The sequence below is a fragment of the Rhinoderma darwinii genome, chromosome 7, assembly GCF_050947455.1.
Source record: "Rhinoderma darwinii isolate aRhiDar2 chromosome 7, aRhiDar2.hap1, whole genome shotgun sequence".
NCBI lineage: Eukaryota > Metazoa > Chordata > Amphibia > Anura > Rhinodermatidae > Rhinoderma > Rhinoderma darwinii.
In genome coordinates this window covers 62,332,225-62,346,844 of record NC_134693.1, presented here as the reverse complement: position 1 = coordinate 62,346,844, position 14,620 = coordinate 62,332,225, and the positions used below count along the sequence as shown (strand labels likewise).

Here is a 14,620-nt window from a genome sequence, read left to right as displayed (position 1 = left end):
CGGTGAAAAACTTTGCTGCTTTGAAGGGATATCTGCTAGTCGTTTCCAGCTGGATAACCTTTTCCACATGTGACTGCATTCTTCTGAACATTGGTACCCCAATAAGTATTGCCTTGTCATACCTTGACATGACTTCCCATTGGCCATGAGTTGATAACCAGGTGGGCAAACACACTGGTAGCTTCCAAAAACGTTTCTACATTCATGTTGGCACAAATCTTGCTGGTCACATTCATTGATGTCTGTGCAATAAGCAAAATGAGTGAAACAATTATTAGATTGTTAGAATATAATGATGCAAGCATGAAAAAAACCAAAAATATTTCAATCTGGATGTGACATACCTACACAAGGCTTCCCAGGTCCTGCAGACCTGAACCCACGTGGACAAACACAGACATAACTGCCATGCGTGTTCTCACATATTTGATTGTTTTTACATCGATGTGTAGCCTGTTTGCACTCATTAATATCTATAAAGAAAAAGGGGTTTATATGTGCAACCATCATATTACTAACATTATCACTTCATTTGATGATGGCAAAGCCCTGCGCATCGACCTTAGGTTCTAGGGGAGGATACGTGTGTAATATGGTAAGTTATCTGAGTAAAAAACTTTGAATGCCTCCTCTGTGTGTAGAACTTCTTAACTTGCTATTCACTACTAACAAACATCTGGCCACTACATTTTTAGCAACCAATAAAATACACCACAAAAACACCTTTAAAAAAACACCACAAAAATCTGACCTAAAAACACTGTATGTGAATCCAGCCTTATAAAGCCTAGTAACAAATTACTGTTAATAGGGAGAAATGTGTCAATCAGTGGCTGGAGGGTGGGGGGAGTTGGGGGGAGTGTGTATATCATGCATATCCTTGGACTCTTTGCCTGCAGCGTTGGCAGTGTGCCACAAATGTATGTTCTCTAAAAAATACAGTACATTAGTGATTAAGCGACAGACCCCTGAAATCAGCCTTTTTCCCCCTACTTTATGCTGCCCTTAGGGCAGTATAAGGTCAGGGCTACACCTAGATTTTTTGTAGCACTGTTGATTGATTTTGACTATTAAACTACAGTTGCAGTCCAAATTATTACATTGCGTTACATGCAATCTTGTGGACTGCAGCTGTCACTCAAGAGTTAAAAATCAATCAGTAGCGCTACAAAAAGTCTTGGTGTAGCCCTGGCCGAAAAATCTGACAGATCCTACTTAATAATTTATAGTAGTGGGCAGGGCCAGCGTCAGCACCCAGTGAACCCGGGAAAGTGCCATGGTCAACTACACTTGGGGGGGGGCCCACTCGGCCGCAGGGTGCTGTCGCTGCCGTCATCACAGCATCACTGTCCATATATGGAAAGTGATGTCAGTATAAGAGAAGTAGTCCCTTGCAGAGCCCTAGCGCCTCTGCTCCGGGACTCCGTCTCTGGGGAAGCCCCTGACATATATGGACAGTGATGTCAGAGGGAGAGGAGGAGTCCCGGGCAGAGTGCTACAAGGGGCTCTGCTCCGGGACTCGATCTCTGGGGAAGTCCCTGACATCACTGTCGATATATGGACAGTGATGTCAGGAGGAGAGAAGGAGTCCCAGGCAGAGCGCTAGCAGCTATGCTCCGGGACTCCATCTCTGGGGAAGCCCCTGACATCACTGTCTATATATGGACAGTGTTGTCAGGAGCAGAGCAGTGTCCCAGGCAGTAGCGCTCTGCCCGGGACTTTGGCTCTGGGGTTGCAACTGATATCATTAGCTCTATATGGATAGTGATGTCAGGGGCTTCCCCAGAGCTTGAGTACCGGAGCAGAGCCTTTACTAGCGCTCTGCTCAGGACTTCAGCTCTGCTCCGGACATCACTATCCATATATGGACAGTGATGTCAGGAGCAGAGCAGGAGTCCCAGGCAGAGTGCTGGTGGTGCCCGGGACTATTGCTCTGGGGTTGCCCCTAAAAACAATCTCCATATATGCACAGTGACGTCAGGGGTTTCTCCTGAAGCGGAATCCCCAGCCAGAGTATCAGCAATGCTCTGGCTGGGATATCACTCCTAGAGGGAACCCCAAAGGTGCTACCTACAGTGAGGGAGGCTGTGTGGTACTACCAAGGAGGATGGCTGTGTGGCACTACCTGGGAGGAGGGGGCTGTGTGGCACTACCTGGGAGGAGGGGGAAGTGGCACTACCTGGGAGGAGGGGACTGTGTGACACTAACTGGGAGGGGGGATGTGTGGCACTACCTGGGAGGTGGGGGCTGTGTGGCACTACCTCAGAGGTGGGGACTGTGTGCCACTACCTCAGAGGTGGGGACTGTGTGGCACTACCAGGGAGGGGGGCTGTGTGGCACTAACAGGGAGGGGGCTGTGTGGCACTAACAGGGAGGGGGGCTGTGTGGCACTACTAGGGAGGGGGATGTGTGGCACTATCTACAGAGGGCACTCAAATTATGGGGGTAAAAACTGGGGGCGTAACTTCTGTATGGGGGCATAAACAGGACCTAACGTCTATATGGGGGCACAAGGTGACGTTTTCTGCCATTTTACTTCCGCCGTGAGTTCCCCCGCAAGGGGGCCTACTAAGTCTTTGTCAGCCAAGGGACCACATAAACCTGGAGCCGGCCCTGGTAGTGGGTACATTATCCCTACAATACACACACCTCAGCTACTGCATAACCTCTTTTTGAAGAGAATAGGGAAGTGTCTCAATCGCTGTATTTTTTCATTTTAAGGTGCCGGCTGTATTGTACAGCCAACACCTCACTCTAAGGCCAGATTCACACGAACGAGCGCAAACTTGACTGTAGTTTTTTACATCCGAGTTGCACCTGTGTGGGTCCCGTTTTCACGGATCCCCATAGACTTGAGTCTATCGAGGGATACGTGAAAACGGAGGAAAAGGACATGTTCTATTTTTCAACAGACCTACAGTGAAACAACAGCTGTGTGAACGGCCCCATTGAAATACATGTGTTCGTGTGACGGCCATTGTTTTAACGTATTAGGACTACATTTTAGTCTAGTACAGAGAGTAGACAATGATGGTTACAAATAAAAAGTCTATTTTAGGGTAATACTTTATTACCAGAAGAAATTTGCTAAAAACGAAAACAGTATACTGTATATTTACAAAATATTTTTTTTTAACTATAATCCTAAAAAATATGTAAAAAGTAACAACCGTGTATTGCTCATGAAAAAAACATTGTAAAATAATGTCACTAAGCCCAACAAATACAAAAAGTTATAGTTATTTGACGAACATATGCCAAAAATGGCTAAAAGCTGTCTGTTCCTGAAAACTCAAAATAGCCTGGTCCTGGAACGGTTTTACGGAAATAACAACAAAACCTATAACTAGGAGTCTGACACACGAGAAATGGGTTAAAAAATATGAAAGTTTATTGAATCAAATTAAAAATAAACACATATGTAAAATTTATAGAGATGTGAACCACAGGAAACAATGGACAGCCAGAACACATGTCTCACAGAGCAACGCTGTGCAAACAGACTGAGCACACCTGTGTTAAGTAACAGTCATAATGGTGTACAAACAGCCAACCATGGGTCACTTAAGAGGTACTGGGAGACAAATGCAACAAAAGTATATAAATATTGGTAATTAATCTGCACAGTATGTCTAAGACAGTAATACATCACAGTTCCAAGGAGAACAAATACAGCGAGTGACCGAGAATGGAGATATATGTTAGTAAACTGTGCAAAATGTGCACATGTCTCTTACCCATGACAGGATGCAAGTGACTGGCGTCCACCCCGACGCGCGTTTCGGCCCGGAAGCCTTCGTCTGGGGGTGGTGTCATAGCTCACTCTCCAGCCTTTTAAATGGTTTTACGGAAATAGTTGGAAACGATAGTTTATAGCGACCATTAGTGGTTGAAAATGTGTTTTCTGACTGACGGAAATCTTTTTCGACCCTTCAGAAATGTATTAGACATTCCCCTCTAGTGGTAATTGTTAACACTATTACTGTTGCATGTAATGGTTATCGCTAGGGAAGCGGTCAGCGGATTTTACGTTAAAGATCGAGTAAGCACAGGATATGGACAGTGTAAAATCTACACCCTTCATTGATGTTTGTGTGTGGTGCAAGTGCTTGGTGTGACTTATTTGACGCTGCAATCCAGAATCTAGTAAACGTCCAGAGAATGAGGTCAATAAAGCACCTACTTAGGCATGATTAGATTAGCTACTCATCTTCTTACTCCTTTTTTGAAAAATAAAAAAAGACAGCCCATATGTGACAATCAGAGAGCAAGTATTGCTTTCTCATTAATAAAGGGGCTGATAACATGAACAAAAGTTAATTTTACCATCCCTCTTGAGTGATCTACAACCATACAGGGACAGGAGAAGGATCACAGCTTCACCTTATCTCTCTGCACGCTGCCTGCACGTACCCCACTGGCCCTCCTCTCCATGGGCTGAAATAAGAGCTGCAAATAGTCTGAGTTAGAGCCATTATTAGCACGGGTTGAAATGAGAGCTGCAGGTATATGTAGCTTTTACTTCAACCAGCTCTAGCTCCGGCTACCGTACTGAAGTGCCTTCCTGTCAGGACATATGAGATACATCCTAGGCAGAGAGAGTTACAGTGCGACCACTTGAGAGAACCCCACTCGCTATACAAGGTTCTGACATCAGAATGTGTTTTTACACAGCTAATAATTACAGACATGTCAATGGGAAATTTCGTTTGGCATGTACTATGCAATATATATGTGCAATATGATATTCTTCTCTTGAATTATAATGATTGTATTAGAGAATGTATAGCATATTTTTGAATTAATCTGAATGACTTACTCCTACAGTATTCGTGTGCACGTTAAAAAAAATGCTATACAATTGCGTACTCTGTTTAATTAACGGAGCTTGAGCCCTCTAGTAAGAAGTACTATAAGGGCTCTCATGATGGCTCTTTCCACCTGCTAAGACTCTTTCGAGTTTTTATCTGCAGTACTACTTTATAATTGGCCAAAACGGCATAACATTTATTGTTAAGATGTACAACACTTACCAACACATGATCCATTTTCTGCTTTTGTAAATCCAATGGGGCATAAATCAATGCACTTATAACTTCCACGTGTGTTTTTGCACAGTTGGTCTGGTCTGCAAATACTTTGACGGCATTCGTTCAGGTCTGAGGGGACATACATGAGTTAACATAGTCACTGTGCCCCCCATAGCAGCCCAAATCACAGTGCCCAAAAAACGTGTGAGCCACAGTGTCTCTCTAGAAGTGTCATCTATAGTTTTCCAATAGCATGGCCACATTGTGTTCTTAACGGCAACCCCATAACAGTGCTAGTCACTCTGCCTTCCATAACAGTGTTATCTACCGTATCCCATATAATAGTGCTAGCAGCTTTGCCTCACACCTAGAGCCAAAAATACCCCTCCATACTCCTTCAGCAGTGCTCTTTGCTTGTACTTACATGTGATCGGGCAGTCAGTGAGACATTCCATTAACATGCATTATGTATATATAACTATACAGACCTACCAAAACATCTTCTGCCTTTCAAGAAGAAACCTTGATCACAGCCACAGTGATAGCTCCCAATGCTGTTGAAGCAATGCTGATGACAAGGATTTGACTCTTGGCATTCATTAATATCTGGAAGTATGAAAAAAATAGAAATAAAAAAAGCTACAGTACAATAATCATAACACATCTTAAAAATGTTTTAGAAAAAGTCTTTAGCCTGATCACGCGCTCTTAGACTTTCTATGTGAGACCATCTTCAGGCAAACTAAGATTGCCGATAGAAACTAAAGAGGCATATCCCTCAAGTGAGCGTTTCTGCCCGTTTCAGTGATTGGTGGGGGTCTTGGCAGCCGGACCCCACCGATCAAAACTGTATGTGTTTATATGTACCTGTGTGGGTATAGTTATCAGAGTTTGTTATCTGTGGTGTTACGTAGGACTGCAGATAACATTCACTATATTATTTGTACTCAGAGAGTTATCACTGTGTATTATCTGGGGTGTTACATAGGACTGCAGGTAACACTACTACATTATCTGTAAAGGAATAAGTCCACTTTTACCATTAACGTTATATGATAAGCATAGATTTCTATAAAACTTTAAATATACAAAGATAATAATTTACACATATAGTTGTTATTTATACTGTACCTTTACAGTCTAAGCCATTAGCAGAAGCTTTAAATCCAACTCCACATTTCAGAAGACATGTATATGAACCAATGGTGTTTCTGCACTCTTCATTTATACGACAGACAGCTTCTTCCAATGTGCACTCATCAATATCTACAAATAAATAGATTAATCTGAGCTTAATGAAATCAGTATGAATACATCTTCACTAATTTCCATCAAGCGGAAACCTCGGGCCACAGAATTTTCCTTTTTAACACTGCAAGCATAGCATGAAATAGATATGATTCCAGGCTGCTTAAGAGGTAAGCAGCGTTCTACAAATAAATCAATAAATTAGTGAATACCTAGATGACATAACGAAGTGTCAAAGACATGATATACAAAACATGAATTTGTACATGTCTACATTTATACATGCTCCTCTCAGTCAGAGGAGATAGAAAGAAACCGTTCTGTGTTGCATAGTTGCCAACAGCCCCGCCGGGACTGTCCCAAATTTATAGAGAAACTCTCGACAATCTCTCTACTGTCCCGGGATGTGCCCTGGCAATTGCCACATTTCATTGTATCTGTGTCCTCCGGACGCAGATACAATTGAATACTATGGCAGAGCAGGAAATGATCCACTTCCTGCTCTGCCATTCACTCCTCCTGGAGCGGAATCCCTGGCCAAAGCGATGCCGACACTCTGGCCGGGCACTTTCCATATAAGGCCAGTGTCGTCAGGGGCTCCACCTGCAGCGGAATGCCCGGCCAGATCATTGCCGACGCTCTGGCCAGGGGTTCTGCTCAGAGAGGGAGCCCCTGTCAGGGGCTCCTCCTGCAGCGGAATCCCCGGTCAGAGCGTTGTCGACGCTCTGGCTGGGAATTCCGCTCATAGAGGGAGCCCCTGACATCACTGTCCATATGTGTGGACAGTGACATCACGGGCACCCTCTCTGTGCGGAATCCCTGGCCAAGTGGACTAAGGGGGAGCATTAGTTGTGTGTTATTATGTGAATATGAAATAAAGAAAAATAAAATAATAATAAATAAAATTATATAAAAAGAAAAGTGTATCCAAAGGGATTATAATACAGGGTTAACATAGGAGTAGTGCGCTGTCTTTCATAGAAATAGATTTGGCATGGAAGTCTACTTGTGCACCCAAGACCACAGAGTTCTAAAGGATAGATCACATAACAGTGAACAGGGTTCTGACGCACTATATCATAAATAAATAAAATGACTTATTCCTTATATATATATTTCCTCTTCGTCCTTCGGCACACAACAGGGATATTTTGTCTCTCAATCCCTATATTAGGACTGACCACCTAGCAAAAACAAACTAAAAAAACAGCCATTATCTCATTGATTGCATTCACAGGAAGCATAAGAGACAGGCCCAGCACTACTTGTGTTTTATTTTGTCCTCATTTCTGGCAGGTGCAGTGTTACTCTCCTGCTTGCTCACCTTAGTGTTTTTCAAAAAGGAGGAGCACAGTTTATGCATCAGTTGTATTCAGCTGCTGTCTGACGGTTTTTTACTCTAAGATCTGTGCTGATTGTTCTTTTCCTGGCAGTGATGCAGCCAAGAGATATGAAGCTACTAAGTGCTTTCATGGCTCAAGACACAGGTGTAGCCATCTACATCTAAGCTGTGAATAGAGACTATGACTTGTACTCCACCCCCTCTGTATCTGACACTGAATTATCAGAGGGTGAAGTAAACCCCCCCCGAAGCAGAGACGCCAGTGTCTGCAGAGAATTTTCTTTTAAAATGACAACCAAGATGGGGTTCCTAGAGGCGGCCTTCTTACCTAATGGATCTCAGTCCCAAAGGGATGCCTCTGGTGGCTCTCTGCCTTATTATGCAGAACTGGAGAATGTCGCACGGTACCAATGGTGTGTCTTTGGTCAAGTTTGCCATATGCCGCACAGTACTGGAGAATGTTGCACAGTACCAGAGGTGTGTCTCTGATCAAATTTGCCATATGCCGCACAGTACCAGAGGTATGTCTTTGGTCAAGTTTGCCTTATGCCGCACAGTACTGGAGAATGTCACAGCGCCAGAGGTGTCTCTAGTCAGGTATGTTATATGCAAATAAATACCAGTATGGCGCATAGTACAAGAGGAGTTTCTGGTCAGGTATTTCATATGGTGCACAGTACTATAGAATGGCGCACAGTACCAGAGGACTCCCTGGTCAGGTATGTCATATGTCTACAGATGGTTGCACAGTACTATAGAATGGCACACAGTACTATAGAATGGCACACAATAATAGAGGATTCTCTGGTCGGGTATGTTATATGATGCACAGTACAATAGAATGGCGCACAGTACTATAGTATACCGCACAGTACTGGTCAGGTATATTATATGTTGCACATTACTACATAATGATGCTCAGTACTATAGAATTTCGCACGGTACTAGAGGGGTCTCTGGTTATGTATACAAGTTATTGCACAATAATATTATATGCACTCCGTACCAGAAGCGGGTGTCTCCTATGCCAGAGGCCTTCTCTGGTTACATTTATTTTTATCTCCTGATACTAGGAAACTGCATGATGCCATCTTAATCCAGAGAGTTAGTTTTGCTCAATCTTTACTGTACAACCTATTTCCAGAGAGGATTCCCTGGGTTACTTTCCTTTTACCTCGCAGTACCAGTTTATGTGAGAACATGCATGTTACCAGTATACATAGTTGTTTTCTCTGGACTTCTGGTTAAAGCCTGTGTACCTGTTTCTGAAGTCTGTGCTAAGCTGCAGCTACATTATATGTGCGTTTTTCTTTTTAGATTTTCTCCGTGGTTCTTCAAAGAACCTGGTCCTAGCCAACCCTGGAAAGGAGACAGAATCGAAGAGAAATTTTGTTTCCTTGCCCTTTGAGCCAGAACGATTATTTGGAACTGTACTTGACGACATCCTAATCGCTAACAAGGATGGTAAGGTGCTAGTGTTTCCTAGTCTGCCTAAAAGTCAAAAATTTCATCCCTTTCATTTCAGAGAATATGGAGCCGGAAACCGCAGACGCCCTGAACAGGTTAGAATTGGCGGTAGATATCGCAATAGATTCCAGAACAGGTCTAGAGGGGAACAGAATGTTCCCCGAAACCTAAACAGGAATTCTGACGCCAGAAGTTCATCTGCTGTAGGCGCAATATTATTAAATTAGGGCCCTAGATTTTCTTCAGGGTTTTGGGGTATATTCAAGGATGGTTCCTGTACCCAAACCTGGCGGCTCAACACCTAATCATGGATTTCCGTTTCCTGAATTGTCCCCTAAAGTAGACAAAGTTCAGAATAGAGACAATAAGATCTGTCACAGAATTCCTGAAGCCAGAAGAGTTTATGGCGTCTTAAGATTTAACAAAATGCGTATCTTCAGATACCAATCAGTGGGGAAGACAAAACATTCCTAGGAATATTAGATATTGTACATCAGGGAGCAATTCTTCACCTGCAGTTGGGGCCATGATCTATCTTCAGCTCTCAAAGTCTTCACGAAGGTGACTATAGCTGCAGTTGCTGCCCTTGGCTCCAGGGGAGCCAGATTATTCTTTATCTGGACAACTGGTTAGTCATCACAACGTCCAAAGATTCTACTGTCTCACCTCCACTCTACTATGGAGCTGCAGAAAGATCTGGGTCTCCTAATCAGTTTAAAGAAATCCGAGCTATTTACAGGTACCGGGAAGCGTATTCTGGAGTTTATCATAATATGCCGTCAGACACTTTTTCTTCCATCAGACAAGATGGCCACAATCAAAGAGGTAATTATTCACCTGATAAGAGCTCCTATAAGAGTGCTTGTGCATTTCTCAACATCTATTGAGGCTGTGCCTTGGGCAAAGGGCTCACATGTGGGAACTCCAGCAAGAGATCTTATCAGTTTGTAATCGCAACCCTCTCATTCTCCAGAAAAGGCTCCAGATAAGTTCCTATATTCAAGATAATCTTCAATTGTGGTTGATAGACAAAAAATCTTGCCATAGAGAGATGCTTTATAATGGTGGACCAAGTTGTCCTCACTACAGATGCCTCCAGTGGTGGCTCGGAGACACATTACAAGAACAGATGACTCTCTTCCAATCTGAAGGAGCTGAAGACCATTAAATTGGCTCTTCATAATTTCTGAAAGAGTGCAAGAAGATACTGAAATTTCTAGATCTAGGTGCTCTGTACATCAGAGGATCTGTGAATGTTCTGCTTCAGAAAATGCTTCAGTCCTGGAGAAAGGGGATTGAACATGAAGTATTTTCCGCACTTGACGCACAAATGGGACAGTCCTCAGATAGATCTGATGGCCACCAGGTCGAATAAAAGTTTTTTAATACTTATGCTACCTGAGCAGATCTGACTCCATGCCTAATAGATGTGTTCTCAGTCAGCAGGAAGAACCTCTGTCTCTACATTTTTTCTCCGGTGTGTCTTCTAAACAGAATTTGGGCCAGGATATGTTCGAGAAGTTAACTGCAATTTTACTGGCTCCTTTCTGGCCCTGAAGGGTCTGCTTTTTTTCCATCTTGTTACGTATTTCGAGTATAGAATACTGGAGAATGCCTCTACACACAGATCTATTGTTAGAGAGGTCTGTTCCTGGACAGACTACATCTGACGGCCTGGTATCTGAAGAATCCTATCTAAAAGAGAAAGGGTTTCAGAAACCGTTCTCTATATTTCTTGTAGCCAGAAAACTTTCCATTAATTCGCCCTATTCAAGAATCTGGAGTAAGTTTTCTTCTTCGCTACAGCATTCTTCCTGCCTCAAAGCCAACACCTTGAGAGTCCATATGACTGCCATAAATTCCTTAACTGATGGGAAGTTTTCATTACCAGCATCTACTGTAATTGCAAGATTCTTTAAGGCTTTGAGAAATCTTAGACCTAGTATCAGACATCCAGTGGCTATTTAGGACTTGTGTCTAGTATTAAACAGATTAACCCTGTTCGCATTTGAACCACTGGAAGACGTAGAGAACAAGTGGCTCTCGTTTTGAAAGTCTTTTTTTTCTGGTCGCAATTACATCAGCAAAAAGAGTGGGAGAGCTGCAAGCTTTATCTTCCTTTAGCTTCCTTTTTTCTGAAGATGGTGCCTGAAAGTGTTCTTCTTAGGACAGTACCCTCCTTTGTCCCCAAAGTGGCTTCAACAGAAAATATCAACAAAAGCCCTCATGCCGGTGTTCTTCCCTCATCCAGCTAACGAATAAGAGGAAGCCCTTAACCAACCATATTTAAAAGGGCTGTAAATTGTCCAGAACAGAAGATTACTGACACTATGAAAACCTCTTCAATCTTTCCACATCCAGAAAGGGTTGTGTTACATCTAGAGAATATCTTGCAAGAAGCATAAGAATGACTATCACATAAACATATAAGTTGGAAGATGTGCCTCCTCGTTTTCTTTAAGAGCCCATTCTACTAGATCAAAATCCACTTTTTGGGCAGATAAGACGCAAGTTTTTCTTCAGGATATCTGTAACGCAGCCTCCTGGTTATCATCCTCTACATTTGCGAAATGTTACAGGCTTGAAGTCTCAGCATCCAGGGATTCAGCCTTCGGCACGGAAGTTCTCGATCAGTGCTTAAAAGTTAAACCATCCCTTAGGTTCTGCTATTCAGATCCCTGTTGTGCTGCCATAGGATGATGAGGAAAGTAGAAATGTTCTTACCTTGTCATTTTCATTTCCTCGAGTCCAAGGCAGCACAGATAACCCCCCCAATAAACGTTTACATTTGTACATTGAATTCGGACTATTTTATTACACATGTAGTGCTGGGCGTGCCTGTCTATTATGCTTCCTGTGAATGCAATCAATGAGTTCATGGCTGTTTTTTTAGTTTGCTTTTGCTAGGTGGGCGGTCCTAATATGGGGATTGAGGAACAAAGTATCCCTTTTGTGCTGCCTTGATAAAGATCCTATTGTAGGATTGAAACGTCGCTTTGTGTTTGACTGAATAAACCACCATTTTCTTCACACTGGAGTGCTGAAAATTTTCTTTTTCTATATATGATATTCCGTCCGAGGATCAGGACGACTTGCTGGGCACCCGTGCAACAGTTTTTTGTGAGTGCTGCTGCTTTCTGCTTTTCTCTCTCTCTCTCTCTCTCTCTCTCTCTCTCTCTCTCTCTCTCTCTCTCTCTCTCTCTATATATATATATATATATATATATATATATGGTTAATAGTAAGAATTCATGTCATTAACATTAAAAATACATCATGTGACAGAGCTCACCATGGCATGTCCTCCCGTCCGCAGAGCTCATCATGCCTTTTGGACAAGAACAGTAATAACTTCCCATAATATTGTGGCATGCATGTGAGCATGGGTTGTGGGCAGCACATTCATCATCATCTGAAAGTGTTCAATAAATATGAGTTACACAACCGACATAGTCATTCATGGAAAGCCTTACTGGGCAGAAGCAACTGTACACACCAACAAAAAAGGGTGTATAATGTGGCCTGAAATGTGTTTAAGATGCATTAAATTTTCCTAATCCCTTTTTGCCAAAGATTCTGTAAGAAGCTTTCTGGAAGATACATTATATGGCCAAAAGCATGTGGATATCTATTCATCACACCTATATGAGCCTGTTGGAAATCCTATTCCAAAACCATGGGTATTAGTATAGAGTTTGGCGACCTTTTGCGTCTATAACAGCCTCCATTCTTCTGGGAAGGCTTTCCACAACATTTTTGAGTGTGTCTGTGGTAATTTGTGCCCCTTCAGCCAATAAAGCATTGGTGAAGTCAGACACTGATGCTGGATAAGAAAGACTGGTTCGCAATAGGCATTTCAATTCAACCAAAAGATGTTTGATGAGGTTAAGTTCAGGGTGAGCTCCTCCACACCAAGCTCAGCAAACCATGTCTATGAAGATTGAATGGCTGTGTGCTTGATTTTATTGCCCAGTATGGAATGGGTGTGGCTAAAATACCTGAACTCAATAATTAGGAGCGGTGTCCACATATTTTGTATTGTAGCTTCTCTGAGAAACAAAGTATATTTTTTATTTTGTAGGAAAAGGTTAATTTATTATATCAGTTCCATGATTTTTTTTATGTACACTACATATTCATGAAAAATGAGTCCTGCACATAAGATGCAATATATATTTTTTTAACAAAGTCACTAATCGAATAATGGCAAGTAACATTCAAAAAGGGCAAATGATGACTCAAACATCTGGCCGTGTATTTTTCTATTACATATTGTGCTCACCTGATATGCTCTGTAAAAAACCAAAATAGAGACAGAATAAAAAAAAATAATATATCATCCTGATAGGATAATATTGGATATATGTTTTGTTTTTAAAATCACCAAAAAAGGTCTTACTGACTGATACAAGGGCAGGTTAAACACCATTTCCCAGCAGGATGCAGAAAAGTCACAATGTTAGGCTCTGTTCACATCTGTGTTGGGGTCCCGTTCTGACGTTCCGTCGGAGGTTTCCGTCCATCACCATCAATTTCAAGGATGACGGAGCCGATGTCCCTGATTTCCGTTTGCCTCTTTTGTGCACTGGACCCGTCGTTTTGCCGGAAGCAATACCGTAGTCGACTACGGTATTGCTTCCAGCAAAATGACTGATCCGGTGCACAAGAGACAAACGGAAACCAGGGGCACCGGCTCCGTCACCATTGAAATCAATGGTGATTGAGACGGAACCCTCTGGTTTCCGTCGGTGTCAGTTTGTGTCTGCTCGGGGTCCCGTTCTGACGGAAACCTCCAAAAGAACGTCAGAACGGGACCCCAATGCAGATGTGAACAGAGCTAAATAGGGGTGATCGCACAGGTGTAAAATACTAATGAACAGACACTCTCATGCCTACCATTTATGGGGGGGGGGGTGCCTGCTTAACCCCTTCGGGACGAAGCCATTTATTGATTTGTGATTTTCGTTTTTCAATTTTTTTTGAGAGCTAAGTTGACAAAAAAACGGTGATTTTGGTGTTCTAAATTTTTTATTTTTTACTCTAAGATCTGTAAATTAAATAATGCTATATTGTAGTAGTTCAGACTTTTACGGACGCAGCGATACCAATTGTGTTTTACTTTTTTTATTTTTTACATTACTTTAGGGGGAAATCGTAAAAGGGTGTTTTTTGGATTTTTTTTTGTTTCACTACTAAAAAATGTTTTCACTTTTTTTACACACTTTATTAGCCCCCCTAGGGGACTTTAACCAGCGATCATTAAATCGCTGGTACAATATACTGCAATACTAACGTATTGCAGTATATCGTCATTTTTACAGGCTTCTGTTAAGCCCTGCCACAGGCAGATGGCAGCCCTGGCAGAGTGAGGGCAGCCCTGGAGGCCTTCATTAGGCCCCTGGGCTGCCATAACAATTATCATCACCCCCCGATCTCACTGCGGGGGTGGCGTTGAGCTGTTGGAGGGGGCCACCGTCCTCATTTCAACGCCTCAGATGCTGTGGTCGCGATTGACTGCAGAATTTGAGGGGTT

At 42.6% G+C, this 14,620-nt stretch overlaps 1 protein-coding gene across 1 annotated transcript in view; it reads right to left on the bottom strand.

Annotated features, from left to right (window-relative positions):
• HMCN1 (hemicentin 1) overlaps positions 1–14,620 on the bottom strand; it is a 345,767-nt gene that overhangs the window by 2,825 nt on the left and 328,322 nt on the right. The window contains exons 99-104 of the mRNA XM_075833451.1: positions 12,380–12,499; positions 6,162–6,296; positions 5,523–5,636; positions 5,034–5,159; positions 345–473; positions 123–242 (exon numbers count right to left, since the gene is read on the bottom strand). Coding sequence (XP_075689566.1) covers positions 123–242; positions 345–473; positions 5,034–5,159; positions 5,523–5,636; positions 6,162–6,296; positions 12,380–12,499 — 744 coding nt within the window. The remainder of the gene's footprint in view (positions 1–122; positions 243–344; positions 474–5,033; positions 5,160–5,522; positions 5,637–6,161; positions 6,297–12,379; positions 12,500–14,620) is intronic.